We start from the raw sequence: 18,079 nt of genomic DNA on the forward strand, positions 1-18,079 counted from the left end.
ATAGTTTACATAGGTAATAATTGTTATAGCTTCACTCAATAAACTAGAAGCTTAAATTCTGAGCTTTGGAACCCATTATGTAATCATTAGGTTATCCGTTTTATTTTTTAATATTTATTTTATATAAATTCATTAAAGCCTGTTCTTTCTAGTACTTCACATATCTGATATCTCTTCTTTTCACTGTGTATGTGTGTGTGCATGCACCATTCCTAGAGCTTGAACTCAGGATCTGAATAGTGTTCCTGAGCCTTTTTACTCATAGTGCTCTACCACTTGAGCCACAGCGCCACTTCTGGCTTTTTTGGTAATTAATTGGAGATAAGAGACTCAAAGACTTTTCTTCCTGGTCTGGCTCTTGTGATCCTCAGATCTCAGACTCCTGAGTAGCTAGGATTACAGGCATGAGCTACTAGTGCTCTTCTTTTTTATTAGTATATATTAGTAAAGTAGGTTATTTTTTTATGTTAAAAAGACACATATGGAGGGCTGGGAAGGTGGCTCAGTGGTAGAGTGCTTGCCTTGCATGCATGAGGCCCTGGGTTCGATTCCCCAGCACCACATAAACAGAAAAAGCCGGAAGTGGCACTGTGGCTCAAGCGGTAGAGTGCTTGCCTTGAGCTGAAGAGTTGAGGGACACCGCCTAGGCCCAGAGTTCAGGTCCACAACCGGCAAAAAAAAAAAAAAAAAGAAATATATGGGGGCTGGGAAGGTGGCTCAGTGGTAGAGTGCTTGCCTTGCATGCATAAGTCCCTGGGTTCAATTCCTCAGCACCACATAAGCAGAAAAAGCTGTAAGTGGCACTGTGGCTCAAGTGGTAGAGTGCTAGCCTTGAGCTGAAGAGATAAGGGACAGTGCCCAGGCCCTGAGTTCAGGCCCCACTACTGACAAAAAAAAAGAAAAAAAGAAGACTAGGCTGGGCGCTGGTGGCTCACACCTGTAATCCTAGCTACTCAGGAGGCTGAGATCTGAGGATCTCGGTTCAAAGCCAGCCCTGGCAGGAGAGACCATGAGACTCCTATCTCCAATAAACCACCAGAAAACTGGAAGTGGCGCTACATGTAGCTCAGGTGATAGAGCGCTCGCCTTGAACTGAAGAGCTGAGGGACAGCGCCCAGGCCCAGAGTTCAAGCGTCACGACCGACCAAAAAAAAAAAAAAAAAGAAGACTCATATGGACTGGGAATGTGGCTTAGTGGTAGAGTGATTGCCTAGCATGCATGAAGCCCTGGGTTCAGTTCCTCAGTACCACATAAATAGAAAAAGCCAGAAGTAGCACTGTGGCTCAAGTGGTAAAGTGCTAGCCTTGAGCAAAATAAGCTCAAGAACAGTGCCCAGTCCTAGAGTTGGCAAAAAAAAAAAAAAAGACAACTTTCATTAACAGTATGAACTGAAACTACTGTTTGGCTGAAATGTGTTGTGCTATTCTTTCTGGTACTCAAGATGTCTTCTCTCATAGGATTAACTACATGAGTCCTTGGTTATCTATCAAGGAAGAATAACAGGATTTTACAACCATAGGACTACTGGAAATTCTTCTGTAACCTCTTTGTTTTATTTATGACAAACAAGTGATTCATTGACTATGTGTTGATTTAATAGATAAGTGAAGCCCACACAGGCCAAATGACCCACTTATCTAGTCCTCTGTACACTAATGATACTTGACTGATGCTGATACTGATCAAACTAGTGGAACCAGACTCTTAATTGTAAAGCTGGTACTCATTTAACAAATTATTATTTGAAACTAAAGATTTGTCATGTAGCCGGGCACCGGTGGCTCATGGTTGTAATCCTAGCTACCCAGGAGACTGAGATCTGAGGATGCAGTTCAAAGCCAGCCCAGGCAGGAAAGTCCATGAGACACTTATCTCCAATACACCACCAGAAAACTGGAAGTGGCACTGTGGCTCAAGTGGTAGAGCGCTAGCCTTGAGCTGAAGAGCTGAGGGACAGTGCCCAGGCCCAGAGTTCAGCCTATGACCGACCAAAAAAAAAAAAAAAGATGTGTCATGTAGTATTCAAAGTGCTAATTTTTAATATTTTTCTCAGGCCTCTAAGGAAGAGAGGAGTCAAAAAGTCATAGGTGATTGTAAATTGCTGTCCCCTTGTGCTTAGTGCTTACTGGTTGCCTGTTCTGCTTCACTGCCTGTGTAGACAGCCAGTCTCTTCTGCTGTCGTAATGATTGGGTGTGACATGTGGAGGGAGAAATCGGCCTCTGAGGGCTTGTTCTGAACTGAACTCTTTTTTTGTTGTTTGTTTTTATTTTCAGTTGGAAGAAGAAAGATCTGTACTAAACAATCAATTGTTAGAAATGAAAAAGAGGTAGGTTTTTTTTCTGTTTTTATTTTGTGTGTATGTGAGTGTGTTTGTGTTAAGGAAAACTTCAGAAATTGATGTGTATAATAACTTGTAGAAAACAAATGACCTTTTATGTTTAGAAAGTAGCATGTGTATGTTTGATATACTTATCATTGAAAGATTATGAAAAGTTCTGTTGCATTTACTCAGAAGTAGTCTAAAATCAGATTGTTTCATACTACCCTTTCCTCCTAGTCCTAGTAACTAAAATACTGTAATTTTATTGATAATAATTATTGTACATAGAATACTGATTCCATTAGATAAAAATTATAGTTCTTCAATAGTAATGGGTAATACCATTTTAAATGTTTGTATTTATTTTCCAAAAAAGTAACTTATTCTATACTATTCAAATGGAAGTGCAGTGTAATTTTCCTGGTACTTTTGAGAAAGGATGATGATGATGGCCCACAGAAATTAAACATTCAAAAGCCTGGTGTTCGTGCATGCTGATGGGCTTTGCTCTTTTGAAACACAACAGATTTAGGTCTGGGAGTATGACTCAAGTGAGACCAATCTTGCCTAGCAACTACATGGCCCTGCCCTCAGATTCCAGTGCCACAAAAAAGTATATATTAGAAAATAAAATATGCAGATTTATCTAGAGTAATCTTGTTTCACCTGTGCCATGTAGGTATAGTTTGTGCAGTCATTGAGAACCACAACCTGCCCAAAGGTTTGCTGCAGAATTCTGACTACATGTGGATCACAACAGTGGTATGGGATTTTCGGAAGGAAGAAAGGAAGGAAGGAAGGAAGGAAGGAAGGAAGGAGAAAATAAGAAATCTAAAAATACAGCTCAGTTTTAGAAGGCTTGCCTAGCATGTACACAGCCCTAGGGGTGGGAGAAGCAAACGTCTAAGAACAGCTACCTAAGAGCTGAGCCCAGGTGGCTCTTGCCTGTAATCCTAGCTACTCAGGAGGTTGAGATCTGAGGGTTGAAGTTCGAAACCAGTTGGGGCAGAAGAGTCTGTGAGACTCTTAACTCTAATAAACTACTCAAAAAAAAAAAAAAAAGCCAGAAGTGGTGCTGTGGCTCAAGTGGTAGAATGCTGCCCTTGAGCAAAAGCTCAGGGACAGCACCCAGGCCCAGAGTTCAAGCCCCACAACCAGCCAAAAAGGAAAAAAGAAGGAAAGCTAACAGTTCTCCCATGCTCTTACCTCAGCAGTGTATTGTTTCTCCTGTCAGGACAGAGGGGCTTTCCCAGTTCATTGGCCATAGGTGCATGTGTCTTACAGTTGGGAATTAGGATTTTATTTAGTCCACCAATATATTTGGATTATACTACATTCTAAAGGATATCACTATGGTGTTGAACACCAGTAACCCAAACTCTCAGGAGATGTTGAGGCAGCAAGAGGAACAAAAGTTTAATTCCAGCCTGGACTACATAGTGCACTCCAGGCCAGCCAGAGGTACAGATTAAGAACAAGAAAGAAAGAAAGAGAGAGGAAGGAAGGAAGGAGAGGAAAGAGGAAAAAAAGGGAGAGAGAGAGAGAGAAGACAATCTTAGCTAATCAGGAGCCTGAGATCTGGGAATTGAAGTTGAGAGGCCAGCCTTGCCAGACAGATCTGAGACTCTTAATTCCATTTAACTAGCAAAAGTCTGGAAATGGAGCTGTGTGTCAAATGATAGAGTTCCAGCCTTGAGATAAAAAGCCAAGCAGGTTCAAACCAAGTATCAAGCCCCAGTATCAGCATAAAAGCATACAATAAATGAATGAATGAATAAATAAATAGGACCAAACTACCAGAAAGTATACTGGATCCCGGATGCCTCTCTTTCTCTGTGTTTGGTTAAGACATATCTAGATTCCTTCTTCCAAATTTCAGTGAGGTGTGAGCTCACAGGTTCAACCAGGCACCCACCCCACACCACCATAAGGGGCGGAGCTGCTGTACCTTCCCCTGTGCTGCTCTCCAGTCACTGCTCTGTCCCATGGGCCTTGGAGTATTTTATTTTATACTTCGTTGTTCTTTCTTCCTCCTCCACTTCCTCTTTTTTTTTGTTGTTGTTGTTGTTGTTGTTGGTCATCGGGCCTGAACTCTGGGCCTGGGCACTGTCCCTCAGTTATTCAGCTTGAGGCTAGTGCTTTACCACTTGAGCCACAGTGCTACTTCCACCTGCTTTTTCTGCTTATGTGGTGCTGAGGAATTGAACCCAGGGCCTCATGCATGCGAGACAAGCACTCTACCACTGAGCCACCTTCCCAGCCCCCCCCCCTTTTTTTTTGGTTCATGGGATTGAACTTAGGGCTCAGTGATTTCCAAACAAATGCTTTTTACCACTGGAGTCATACCCAGTCCATACTTTTGCTTCTTTAAATTAAGACCCTCACTCACCCAAGGAGTTACCTAGAACATGGGGAAAACCCAAAACTTGTTCCTCTGGCTGTCTGATACGGGGACTGATGGTGAAGTATCCAACACTTCATAATTCTTAAACTCATAAACTCATGAAGATGTTGTGGAACTTGTATCTTAAAATAAAACTGAAAAAGCCAGAAGTGGTGCTGTGGCCAACTGGTAGAGTGCTAACCTTGAGTAAAAGAAGTTTAGGTTGGGCACCGGTGGCTCACGCCTGTAATCCTAGCTACTCAGGAGGCTGGGATCTGAGGATCACGGTTCAAAGCCAGTCTGGGCACAAAAGTCCATGAGACTCTTACCTCCAATAAACCACTAGAAAACCAGAAGTGGTGCTGTGGCTCAAGTGGTAGAGCGCTCGCCTTGAGCTGATGAGCTGAGGGACAGCGCCCAAGCCCAGAGTTCAAGCCTCATGACCAAAAAAAAAGCAGCAGCAGCTTAGGGACAGTGGCCAGGCCATGAATGAGTTCAAGCCTCAGGACTGGCAAAAAAAAAAAAGAAAGAAAGGAAATGAAAGCCCCTGAAGTTAGGCAGCTTCCAAGGATGCAGGACTAATGTAATAAATGATGGATGTGGGCTTGAAGCTCCCATCTTGAGGTTTTATATGAATTCCCTCTTTGTATTTTAAAAAATATATATTTTAATGATTATTTTTCCTTTTTCAGTTTTTGTTTATGTGGTACTGAGAAATCAATCCCAGGCCTCATTCATGCTAGGCAAGTGCTCTACCACTAAGCCACATTCCATGCCCTTCCTATACTCTTAATTTCTACCTATCTTTTAAGATTCTGTTTTATTAGTCCATTCTCACCATGTACCTGACTAAACACGCTTTTCAAAACATAATTAGGTCTGTGATTTTTTTTATGGTTTAAAAAGATGGGACAAACTTGAGGCCTGTGAAATTCTCTTCTTAACTCTCAGTCTGCTCCTGTTTCATGTCCAACATCTTTAAGAGAGCATCTCTTAAAAAATTGTTGTTAATTTTGTCCCAGTGTGGTTAGTATACACCTGTAATCCCAGCACTTGGGAAGTGGAAGAGGATTGTAAGTTTGAGGCCAGCTAGACTACATAGCAAGATTCTGTCTCAAAATGAGCAGGGGAGTCTCACAGCATGGCCTCGAGTGTAAGGCCTTGAGTCAATCCCCAGCTCCACCCCCCCCCCCTAAAAAAAAATGTCTGTTGACATACGTGGCCCCTTGAAATTGTTTAGTACAAGACAGCAGACACCCGGCTGCTTCCTATCTGCTTTCCTCAGTCATCTGCCTCTGTTGATAATTTTGTTTGTATGGCCTGTAATAATGTTATAAATATCCACTGGGCCCTGGCAGAAAAAAGTTCCCATCCCTGAATACTTCCCAAGTGTTGGTTTTAAGGATCTGTATATAGATGTATGTGTGTAATGGTGAAGTAAAATTATCTATTGACTAGAGAGTTTTGCAAAGAACTTGATGCTCTTAAGAGCCCTGCAGGTGTTTAAATCACAAAGTTATTTGAAATGTGGTTTATGTAAAACCTGAATGCCCGGTCAGTGGTTTGATTTAGAAGTGATCATTGGATGTACATAGTCAGGACTGGATGTACTCACCCCCTCAAATGGCATGATGTGGACGCACAGAACATCCTCCTGACTAAAGGGTGACTAGCTACTAATTACCAGAGGCATTCTGGACTTTTTGGCATAGGTGACCATTGGGTTGCAAGCTAGAGTATAGGATTTTCTTCAAGCTCCAAAACTGGTTGGCAGTTTTTAGAGTAGGTTTCAAGTTGCAGATGGATGAGGTAGTAAACTTTGACTTGCTTGAACTGCTGAAATGGAGGAGTCCGCTCTCCCTGGCTCTCCAGCCTAACTGGGGACTGGTTTGGCACTTCTGGTTCTGGACTTGGTCACGTCAAAGGAACACCAAGTCACAGTCTTAGAATGGGCTTTGGGGAGTTAGAATTCATTCTGGCCACATAAATGCAAGATCTCTGTCAGAAGTGAAAACTGGTTTGAAACACTGCTCCAGTTCTAAAGTGGTCCATGCCCCAGCTCACTCAGCTCGCTGTGGGTTGTAACTGTCTGACTGTCTCCAAGCTTGCGCTACTTACCAACGCTCATTTCACCCTCTCTTTTCCCTTTCCTACTCTTGCTTCCTTTGCTATATCTGTGTGTCTTTCATGGTAAGACTAAAGAAAGTCTATCCACGTTATAATAAATAAATTTCATATATTTTTAGTAAACCAGATTGTTGTATATATTTTTGGCTGCCTTTGTCCCTCTGTGTCTTGCTTTTGTTTTGTAAAATATACTCAATAGTGTATACAAACACACACACACACACACACACACACACATTTCTTTTAGATGTCTATATACAGCAAAGAACTTCAGTGCAAATTTAGTTCTTACTGTATTTGCATTTCTCTTCATGTTTCTAATATTTGGTTCTTGTTATCTTGCATTTTTTTTAACGCTTGCCCAGTAACACTTTAAGGTATTTGCTTCATTACTGGAATTAATTTCTTCTGTATGTAGTAAGAAAAGAATCTGCGTGATCTCTTCCCCCGGGGGATGGGCAAAGAGATTTCTGGCTCTATAGCCCTTCTTTCATGCTGTGTTCCTCTCCCCAGGCCATTGTAGCCAACATGGCTTAAACATGATGTTGGCAGAGATGGCTCACATTGTGGAACTAGGGCCTAGAGATAAGACTGAGAGTCCAGCGATGAAGCTGTCAACAGAGATGAGCTTCCCAGGTCCCTGTGTCCTGTCATCTAGCAGATCTCTTTCTTAATCATGTGTCCTGTGGTAATTTATACAGAAACATTCTTCTGGCCATCTTTGCAGGGAACAGCCTGACTGAGAGGTTGTATGGATTTGGGATGATGAGCACAGTGTGGTTGGTGGCCAGAGGACGCCTGTCCGGTTTCCCTTCTGCCAGCTCAGCTCTTGGTATTTGTCCTCCCCTAATAGTGTATGAGGATTTGGCCAAGTATACACGAATTTACATCTGTCCTCAATGACCCCAAATCTTGATTATTATTATTATTTTTTTTTGGTCAGTTGTGAGGCTTGAACTCAGGTCATTGATGCTGTCCCCGAACCTCTTTGTGCTCAAGGCTAGCACTCTATCACTTGAGCAACAGTACCCACACTTCTGGTTTTTGAGTGGTTAAATGGAGAGGAGAGCCTCATGGGGAACTTTTTTGCCTAGGCTGGCTTTGAACCATGATCCTCAGGTCTCAGCCTCTTGAGTAGCTAGGATTACAGGCGTAAGGTACCAGTGTCTGGCAAGTCTTGATATTTTTAAGTAAATATATTTAAAATTAGATGTTTCAAATTTGAGTTGGACTTTTAGCAAGTGAAAGTCCAGAAATCATTTCTGCATTATAACAAACTCAAATAAGTTGAGTATGGCATCAAATACTCTCCATGGGGCAGAGAGTCGTGGATTAAAGTTATTTTGCTTTAGCCTAGACAAGGCCCCATTTCCTAACAAAGCAACAAGGTGTTACCCCTTCGTGATTCAATACATCTGAAGCTCACCTTTTTCCCCTATTTTTTTCTCTTTTTTACTTCAAGAAATTTCTTTAAGTATCAGATTCTTTTCTTACTACTTACAATTCTGGGGTGTAAGTGTAAGCCACACAACAAGATAAAAACAACACTTATATTTTCATCTTTGTGTAGAATTTCAATTTACCATAAACTATAAGAATTCTGTAATTCGTGTGCCGGATATCTTGGGTCTCACTAACCAGACATACTTTCTGCCATTTCTAACCTGGGCCTCAGTTTCCTACTCCTCCAGTTGGTTCAAAACCAGACTATACCTCACATGCTCTGCTAGTTGCCTGTAACAGAGCCAGAATGGCTGCATGTTATGCTGCGGACTCTCCTTTGAGGACTGTCTGTGCTAATGTAGTGTCTGAGGTTGTGCCCCCAAGGGCTAGCTTAGGAACTGCTTCAGTTTTGTTTTCCCTGAGGTAGTTTTGTGTTACAAGGTCTGCTTTCTGCTGCTTTACTGTGCATGTAATATGAATTTTCCATTTATAGAATGGTTGTACCGGTAGTGTAGCCAGACCTCAGTACCCACTCCATGCTGCCCCCCACTCCACACACCACCCCCCCCACCCCCCACCCCCCACCCCCCACCCCCGAACATCTCACATAGCCATGGTGAGAGCATAGATTTATTAAGCTTTCCCAGTTTGTCACTTTCAGCGTTTCCTCATCCAGAAGCCAAACTAGAACCACATTGCACTTGGGTCTTCTGTCTCTTTAGTCTCTTCCAACCAGTGACAGTGCCTCACTCAGTCTTTCCTTCTTTCATGAACTTGACCCATTTGTACACATGTAATTTTACAACAAAGCTTCAAATATGTACCCATGTAAGCATGTGCAAGCCCCTCCCTCTTGAGCTGACTTGCAGCTTACCCTCCCTTCCCATGTCTCTTGAGTCCCTCCCTTTGTCCACCCACTGCCTAGACTCTAGGGGGGAATGCCCCCCTCAATAAAGGCTTCACCTGCCTGCTGTGAAACCAGAGTCCATGTTTTTGCCCCCCTAATTCCAGCCTCCATTCTCCCACTGAATCACCTTTCCGTGTCAGCCTTTCTGCAGTGTGATTTCTGTAAGCAGCTGACATCCTCTCAGATACTGTGGCTAAAGTAGTAATCCTTCAGTTTGGATAGTAATCATCTTTGTTGCTGTTTTGGCCCACATCATCTTAAAACTCATTCTTGAAACTTGCTACAAAGTTACTGAAATTAGTGAGAACCAAAGGATATTTCCAGCATAAAACTGCTCTGCATGGCATCTGTGTAATTGCTTTGCATGTATGTATTTTAATTGTCATTGCTTGGTAATAATTTATTCCAGATGTAACAATATTCAATTTGGGGCTCTATTTTGATATAATTTGGGGGAGGGTTGCAACAGTTTTTTTTTAAATTTACATCTTCCAAATTTATTAACTTGTCTCTTTAAGTTCAAATGGATACAATGATAATGCAGATTCTGGCATGTCTCTGCATAGGTAACTTTTTCTCCCCTCACAGTAAGTAAAATTTCAAGTAAAAATTTGCAAGCACAATACTTTTAATGCCCTATAAAGCTTCCTATTTATAAATTTTTACATTAACTAAACTTATTTGAGTGTCTGTTTTAGAATAGTTGTGCACTGGTGGCTCTCAGTTGATGTCTGGAACTCTTTTTAACTCTTTGGTCTTTTAGAGAATCAAAGTTCATAAAAGACGCTGATGAAGAAAAAGCCTCCTTGCAGAAATCCATCAGCATCACCAGTGCTTTGCTCACAGAGAAGGACGCAGAGCTGGAAAAGCTGCGGAATGAGGTGGGCTACAGGGGGGATGTGTCCTGCAGCAGCTTTGACCCCACCTCCCATCCTAAGTCCAGCCACCGTGTTTGTTGCAGGTCTCAGTGCTCAGAGGAGAAAATGCCTCTGCCAAGTCCTTGCATTCCGTTGTTCAGACTCTGGAGTCTGATAAGGTGAAGCTTGAGCTCAAGGTAAAGAACTTGGAGCTTCAACTCAAAGAAAACAAGAGGCAGCTCAGCAGCTCCTCAGGTAATACAAAGCTGAACTGACACTACTGCATGCCTGGCACCCCTCCTTTCACCCCACTCTCCTCCAGGAGCCATGGGCCTCCAGTGCAGCCAGCTCTTGCTCTGCCCCCTGCTGTCCCTGGCTCTCCCACATTAACTCATCAGGGCTAGTCATAGTCTAGGCCCCACACAGGGGCACGCTTGATGCTTCTCTGGGGCATTTCCAGTCTCTGAGTACTGCCACACATCAGACAGCCGCCATCATGGCAGCAACCACAGCAGGCTCTGAAAGTACACACAGGGATGGAGGACAGAGAAGGCCCCTGTGCAGGAGGGTGACCACTTGCTTCTTAAAGTCAGGTGGAAGGGGCAGACATTTGTATGCAATAGATGAGTAGGCTAAAAGGGATAGGGCAGGTGTCTGTGAAGACCCTGTGGGCCTCTGGCCAGATCACAGAGGGCCATGTGGGAATAAAGTTTTTCACACCTCCCTTACTCAGTAAGGAGAGTAAATTGCAATGTCATTCACCCCCCTCTACTTTGTCTTATTTTAATATAAGGTAATACTGATGCTCAGGCAGAAGAGGACGAAAGAGCCCAGGAGAGCCAGGTAATGTTCCTAGCTTACTGCTCTGCTGTCTTTCCGATTTTCTTATGAACAGACAATTCATTCTTATTTCAAACATTCAACAGTATTAAAAAAATATGTACAATAATCAGTCTTCCACACTTTCTTCTGTTCAGTTCCTCAACCCTCAGATAATTACTGTTACTCCTATCTTGGTTTTGCAGAGATTTAAAGAAATAGTCTTGGCACTTGCAAGGATGAGGATTCCTTAAGCCTAAAAGACTAATTCACAGACACACACATGTGCACACATACACATATATTCCAATACAATCCCCTCGCCCGTCACCTCATTTTTTTACATAAGTAAAAAAATACCACCTACACCATTTTGTGCCTATCTTTTGTAGCTGTATAGTATTCCATTGTATGGATGTACCATAATTTTAGTCAGGTTAACATGGCATTTGGGATGTTTCTAATCCTTTGGGCATATTATAAGTGACAGCTTTCGATCTCTTAACTTACTCTAGGTTAGTTCTGTCTGCTTAGTGTGTGTCTCATGGGTGTAGCAGAAAATTAACATTGTTTTCTCTCCCTTTCCTGCTTCCATTTGTTTCTGCTGCTGCTGACAACACTTTTCCTCCCATCAGCAAATGGTTTGTTTTATGTTTCATAATTTGTGTGCACATGATGTGTTGGTGTGTATGGCTTTCTGCTGTATGTCCATGTTGTGGTTTTTCTTCTTCCTGAAACGGGGCTCCTAATAGGACTTAGAAAATGAAGTTTGTGAAGTAAAAATAGGCTCAGTGTCTGCCTTCAAAGGCGCCTCACTGATGCTGAGAGTAGCAACCTACGCAGGACCGCCACCCTCGTGTACTATGCCCCAGCAGGAGAAAGACCAAATGCTTCTTTAAAACTACTAGAAACGAGCCAGGTGCCAGTGGCTCACGCCTGCAATCCTTAGCTATTCAGGAGGCTGAGATCTGAGTCTCATGGTTCAAAGCCAGCCTGGGCAGAAAACTCCGTGAGACTCTTATCTCCAATGAACCACCAGAAAACTAGAAATGGCACTGTGGCTCAAGTGGTAGAGTGCGTGCCTTGAACCGAAGAGCTGAAGGACAGTGCCCTGGCCCAGAGTTCAAGTCCCATGATGGACAAAAAAAAAAAAAAAAAATACTAGAAACACACGCTTTATAGATCAGTCCAGAAATGGTGGTCAAAAGAGAACTGACATAGCCAGGTGCCGATGGCTCATGCCTGTAATCCTAGCTACCCAGGAGACTGAGTTCTGAGGATCGCTGTTCAAAGCCAGCCTAAACAGGAAAGTCCGTGAGACTCTTATCTCCAATAAAACACTAGAAAACTGGAAGTGACAAGTTTATCTATTTCTATCTGGAAACATTCAATAAAATGTCATTTAAACTGGTTGTCACTATAAAATAGTTACTCAGTATGAAAAGTTGGAGAGAAACTAAGCAACCTCCTGAGTCCCTTCGTAGAGCTGTAGCCTCACTTATATTCAGTTGTTTGTCAGATAGTCCTGGCTTTCTCACTCTAGGGAGCAGAACTCAGTAGCTGCCTTGTCGGCCCCTCTGATGTCTTCATTTAGCCTGAGGGTTTACCCCCACTGCTACTATGTGTTTTGGACACACACTCATAGCTCACTGTTTCTTTCTCTTTTTTAATAAATAGATTGATTTCCTAAATTCAGTAATAGTGGACCTTCAAAGGAAGAATCAGGACCTGAAGATGAAGGTAGAGATGATGTCAGAAGCGGCTCTCAATGGCAATGGGGATGACCTGAACAACTATGACAGGTACTGTGTGCGGAGCCGGCTTCAGCGTGTATGCCTAGGATGAGCTTCCCCAGCAGATTGCCAAACCAAAAGAAACAATTAGACCCCTGTCAGTCTGGCAGACTGTAGTTCTTTCTTGTTTGTTTGTTTTTTTTTAATCGTTATTAGAAAGATGTTGTTATAAAGAGAAGTTAGTTACCTAAGTCAGCTAATGAGTACATTTCTTTTTGGACTATGTCACCCCTTGCTTTGTTTTCAAATTTTTTTCCCTATAAACATGCTAAGCAGGTATCCTACCTATGGAGCTACCTACACTCTCCCGGTCCTTTGTTTTTATTCTCTTTTTGAAACAGGGTCTTATACATTTTTGCTCAGGCTGGCCTTGAACTCTCAACCCTCCTGCCTTGGCCTCTCATGTAACTGGGATTATAGCTGTTTACCAACATACCTGGTTTCTTATTTTTCAAATTCTTTATAAGTGCAATTGTCTCTTGAATTTCTCTTGATAAAGTTTCTGGCTTTTCACATTAACATTTGTAGTGATGACCAAGAGAAACAGTCCAAGAAGAAGCCCCGCCTCTTCTGTGACATTTGTGACTGCTTTGATCTCCACGACACCGAGGACTGCCCCACCCAGACACAAATATCTGAGGACCCTCCCCACTCGACGCACCACGGCAGCAGGAGTGAGGAGAGGCCATACTGTGAGATCTGTGAGATGTTCGGGCACTGGGCGACCAACTGCAACGATGACGAGACCTTCTGAGGGCCTCGGCGCAGAAGTGGGATTGCTCAGAGACACTGGCACCAAAGCAGCTTAACACCAGCATTGCGTGTGCAACTTCAGCAGAACTCCTGTTAGTTTGGTCAGCAAAGCTAAGAAAATATTTAGGTCTTCAACAAGTCACTTTTAATCTTCTTTTAAGTTAGAATAGTAAATAAATATGTAGTAGGTGAACTTTCACCTTTCATCTTGTTTTCTGAAGTTTTAAGTTTAAGATATTGCACCAGGTGCTGTTTCGTTTATTGTCCCTCATGGAACAAGCCCAACCCTTACCATACCTTATTTAAGAAACTTTAAATTATGCCGTTATTTTTCACATTTGCACTAAAAATTTCTGGGCTGCATTTTGTGTATTTAGATTTTTTTTTTTGGTGAAGCTTGACACTGGAACGAGTTGCAAAAAATGTACAGTTTAGTGTTTCCATAAGTATCAGCTGTCTGCACTCCCCGCCGTCAGCAGTGCCTTGTCGCCAGGCTTGACAGCACAGGTGTGATTCTGCGTCATGAAGCGGGTAACAGAGGGAAGCCCCCAACTGCTGTGGGACATTTTATAATATTTATGCTGCACCCACGTTCTCGCTGCGGTGTCTTCTCTATTGGGTTAATAATTTCAGCTTCTATATATTATATGTATATATTTTTTAAAGAAATCTATATTTTGGAAAAAAACACAGTGTGTTTTTCTTTTCAGATTTTTTTACCTTTATGAAAAAGCAAACACCTAAAATCATCGTCAGGGCTAGGCCAGAAATAGCATCATGTGGCTCCAAAGCTATTTTTCCTTTTTTTTTTTCCATTTTGTTTCTTTACCAAATAGAAATCGCTGGAAGAACTTTTTTCCAGTTAATTTTTTTTCCCCTTCTCTAGCATACTTCTCCAGCAGTGAATTAATTATAAAACACATAAATTAACCAACTACAGTCTTCCTTTACAAGTTTTTTTAAACTGTATTTTTACATGAATGTACGATGAGAAATTCAACATTGATTTTCTTATCACAGGAAAATAAAATGAAGGACCTCAACCCCCAGGACATGTTAGAGAGTAGTGGCAATGTCTTCTAAAAGGCATTAAGATGATGCACCGTCCATGCGACCTGTATAATAAGAACTTGTATAATTGTAGATATGCCTTTGATGGATTTCCTCCCCAAGATGATCAACTGTGTGTCTGACAAGTGGATATTAAACACATCTGTTACCAGTTAATAAGATCATAGGAATTGTTTCACAGACTTAACATTTAAAGCAGTATTAAAACCTGCACAAACAAGTGTTCTTGTAACTACTTTAATAAATGGTTATTTTGTTTTCAGTCATGGTAGTAAATTTGTGTTATTCTCAGGTTTGTCATCATGGCCCTAGAGATTCAAATCATAATTGCCTCCCTCTCTTCCTCTCCCTTCTTTTCCCTCCCTTCCCTCTCTTCCTCTTTTCTTCCCTGTCCCTCCCTACTTCTCTCCTTCCTTCCTGAACCCAGGTCCTCCTGCATGATAAACATTGGATTGCACCCCAACCTTCCAAATAGTCATTTCTTCTGTACTCTTGTTGATAACTTGTGAAAAAACAAAAATGGTGTGTCCTGAATGCCTGGAGTCGAGGAGGCCCTGCTGACCAGCTGTGGGGAGCAGCAGAGGGAACTTCCTGAGGGTCATGTATCTGGAGAATGGGTCTTGGGTGTATGGGAATGCAACTGAATCATTAAGAATTGTAAAAAATTGGGAAAAGATGAGGTATTTGTGGCTTTGATCTCCGTAAGACCTAACTCTTCAGATCATCTGCTGTGCATAAGGTCAGGGGTTTTTAAGAATTGGGGAGAGAAGGGCTGAGAAGGTGGCTCAGTGGCAGAGCACTTGCCCTGCATGCCTGAGGCCCTGGGTTCGATTCCTCAGCACCACATAAGCAAAAAGCAAAAAGCCGGAAGTGGCGCTGTGGCTCAAGTATTAGAGCACTAGCCTTGAGCTAAAGAGCTGAGGGACAGCGCCCAGGTCCAGAGTTCAGGCCCCACGACCAGACCAAAAAAAAAAAAAGAATTGGGGAGAGAAATGGCATGATGGCACATACTGGTGATCCCAGACAGTCAAGCAGGTCACTAGTTCAAGGACCAACTAGGATATAGAGTAAGACCCTCTCTCAAAAATAGTGAAGGGGGGGCTGGGAAGATGGCTCAGTGGTAGAGCGCTTGCCTTGCATGCATGAGGACCTGGGTTCGATTCCTCAGCACCACATAAGAAGAAAAAGCTGGAAGTGGTGCTGTGGCTCAAGTGGTAGAGTGCTAGCCTTGAGCTGAAGAGCTGAGGGACAGCGCCCAGGCCCAGAGTTCAGGCTCCACAACCGACAAAAAAAAAACTTCCTTTAAAAAAAAAAAAAATAGTGAAGAGGGGCTGGGAAGGTGGCTCAGTGGTAGAGTGCTTGCCTCACATGCATGAGGCCCTGGCTTCAATTCCTCAGCACCACATAAGCAGAAAAAGCTGGAAGTGGCACTGGGGCTCAAGTGGTAGAGTGCTTGCCTTGAGCTGAAAAGCTGAGGGGCAGCACCCACGTCAGGCCCCACAACCAACAACAGCAACCAAAAAACAAAAAAAAAGTGAAGGAACAGGGCGTGGGTGGCTGACGCCTGTAACCCTTGCTACTTAGAAGGCTGAGATCTGAGGATCATGGTTCAAAGCCAGCCAGGGCAGGAAAGTCCCTGAGACTCTTTATCTCCAATAAACCACTCAGAAAAGGGGAAGTGGCGCTGTGGCTCAAGTGGTAGAGCACTAGCCTTGAGCTGAAGAGCTGAGGGACAGCACTCAAGCCCCATGACCAACAAAAAAATTAGTGAAGGAGAAGACAAAAATTGAAACCTAAAATAATTCCTCTTCAAACTTGCAAAGGAAAAGTCCTAGTGGATTGTAGAACAGCATGCCACAGGGTCCCGGGCCAAGACTGTCCACCTCAAATATGACTTATTTTGTCTTACTCAGGAGGTGAAAGTGGAAGGATCTTAGTTTAAGAGATGCTTAGGCAAAAAGATGTTATCTCAAAGAACAACGGGGCCTAACCTGTAATCCCAGCTATGTGGGAGGAAAAGGTGGGAGACCAGGGTCCACAGCCAGCTGGGACTAAAGACAGAGTATCTGGAGAAAAAGTTAAATAAATCAAGAAAGGCTGGCTTAAGTCATAGAGTCTTTGTCTTACACAGTCCAAAGCTCTTGAGTTCAAAACCCAGTACTTAAAAAGGAAATTGGTATCAAAGCATTGTGACCCATTCATAAAAAAATCTGAGGTTGTTAGTGTTTTATCACACTACCTAACAAAAATACAAGTGGTAGCATTAACACTACCTTGCAGTTCTGTTTTTTGTTTTTTTGACTGGGATTTCCTTATCTTGCAGTTCTAAGGAACATCTTAGGCGAGCACTGTACCACTGAGCACTGTACCACTGAGCTATCCAGGTGGGGGAAGGGGAAGAAGGGGGGCTGTGTTTTGGAGATCTCACTATAATTTTCTCCTGCCTCCATTTTCCATGATCTGGCATGTGTCACAATGCCCAGCTTCTGTTAATCCATGAAACTGTAGAAACTGAAAACTGATAGGATTGGAGTGTGCATGTGTGCTGGTCCTGGGGCTTGAGCTCAGGGTCTGGGTGAGGTCCCCTAAGCTTTTGTGTTCAAGGCTAGTACTGTACCACTTGAGCCACGGTGCACTTTTGGCTTTTGGATGGATGGTTAGGGATAAGAGTCCTGGGCTGGGCACTGGTGGCTCACACCTGTAATCTTAGCTACTTAGGAGGCTGAGATCTGAGGATTGCAGGAAAGTTTGTGAGACTCATCTCACAGAAGCGAAGCTGTGGCCCAAAGTGGAAGGGCACTAGCTTTGAGGGGGGAAAAAAAAAGCTCAGGAACAGTGGCACACCCTGGGCTCAAGCCCCACCACCAACCCCAACCCCCCCCCCAAAAAAAAAACAAAACACCTCAGGGACTTTCCTGCTGGGACTGGCTTCTGAGACCCTCAGATCTGTTTCCTGAGTAGAGAGGGTTACAGATATGAGCCACTAGCACCTAGCAATTGCTGGAATATTTACAGAAATGATTACTAAAGCAATTGAGTGCTGGGCCTTTGAACACAGGCTTATTCACAGTTATTATTCAAGTAGGAATGTTTCTCTTTCCTTAATAGTAGTGCTCAACTTTGGTACTGACCTGAGGTGAATAATCCATACTGGGCCAGGTGCAGTGTCACATGCTTATCATCTCAGCACTTGGGAGGTTGGCAAAGGCTGACAACTGAGTCTGAGGCAAGCTGGGACACAGTGGAAACGGAGTTGAGAGCTAGGACATGAAAGGCTTTGCATGTGTGCTCTTATGTTAAACTCTGAACTGTGTCTGGCAGCCGGGCGCCGGTGGCTGACGCCTGTCGTCCTAGCTCCTCGGGAGGCTGAGATCTGAGGATCAGCGATCAAAGCCAGCCCGGGCAGTGAAATCCCTCTTGGACTCATCTCCAATTAACCACCAGAAAGTCGGCAGTGGAGCTGTGGCGGCTCAAAGTGGCAGAGCCCTGGCCTCGAGCAAAAGGGCGCAGGGACGGCGTCCAGGCCCCGAGTTCAAGCCCCGCGGCCGACAAGAAATAATAAATGCAATGCCTGTGCTTGACGGAACCGAGAGTCTGAGCAGCT

The 18,079-nt window shown here is 43.2% G+C and overlaps 1 protein-coding gene across 5 annotated transcripts in view; it reads left to right on the plus strand.

Annotated features, from left to right (window-relative positions):
- Clip1 (CAP-Gly domain containing linker protein 1) overlaps nt 1-14,737 on the plus strand; it is a 99,709-nt gene extending 84,972 nt beyond the window's left edge. For 3 of the 5 annotated variants that reach the window (XM_042668924.1, XM_042668927.1, XM_042668926.1), the window contains 6 exons: nt 2,276-2,328; nt 9,946-10,063; nt 10,144-10,294; nt 10,833-10,882; nt 12,536-12,660; nt 13,180-14,737. In XM_042668924.1, coding sequence (XP_042524858.1) covers nt 2,276-2,328; nt 9,946-10,063; nt 10,144-10,294; nt 10,833-10,882; nt 12,536-12,660; nt 13,180-13,405 — 723 coding nt within the window. In that variant the 3' untranslated portion in view covers nt 13,406-14,737. Of the gene's footprint in view, nt 1-2,275; nt 2,329-9,945; nt 10,064-10,143; nt 10,295-10,832; nt 10,883-11,493; nt 11,500-12,535; nt 12,661-13,179 lie in introns of all 5 variants that reach the window. The other 2 variants (XM_042668928.1, XM_042668925.1) reach the window with 1 other exon arrangement.
- Nucleotides 14,738-18,079: the final 3,342 nt, after the last annotated feature.

The sequence above is a fragment of the Dipodomys spectabilis genome, unplaced genomic scaffold (assembly GCF_019054845.1).
Source record: "Dipodomys spectabilis isolate Male_0828 unplaced genomic scaffold, ASM1905484v1 ptg000480l, whole genome shotgun sequence".
NCBI classification, from domain to species: domain Eukaryota; kingdom Metazoa; phylum Chordata; class Mammalia; order Rodentia; family Heteromyidae; genus Dipodomys; species Dipodomys spectabilis.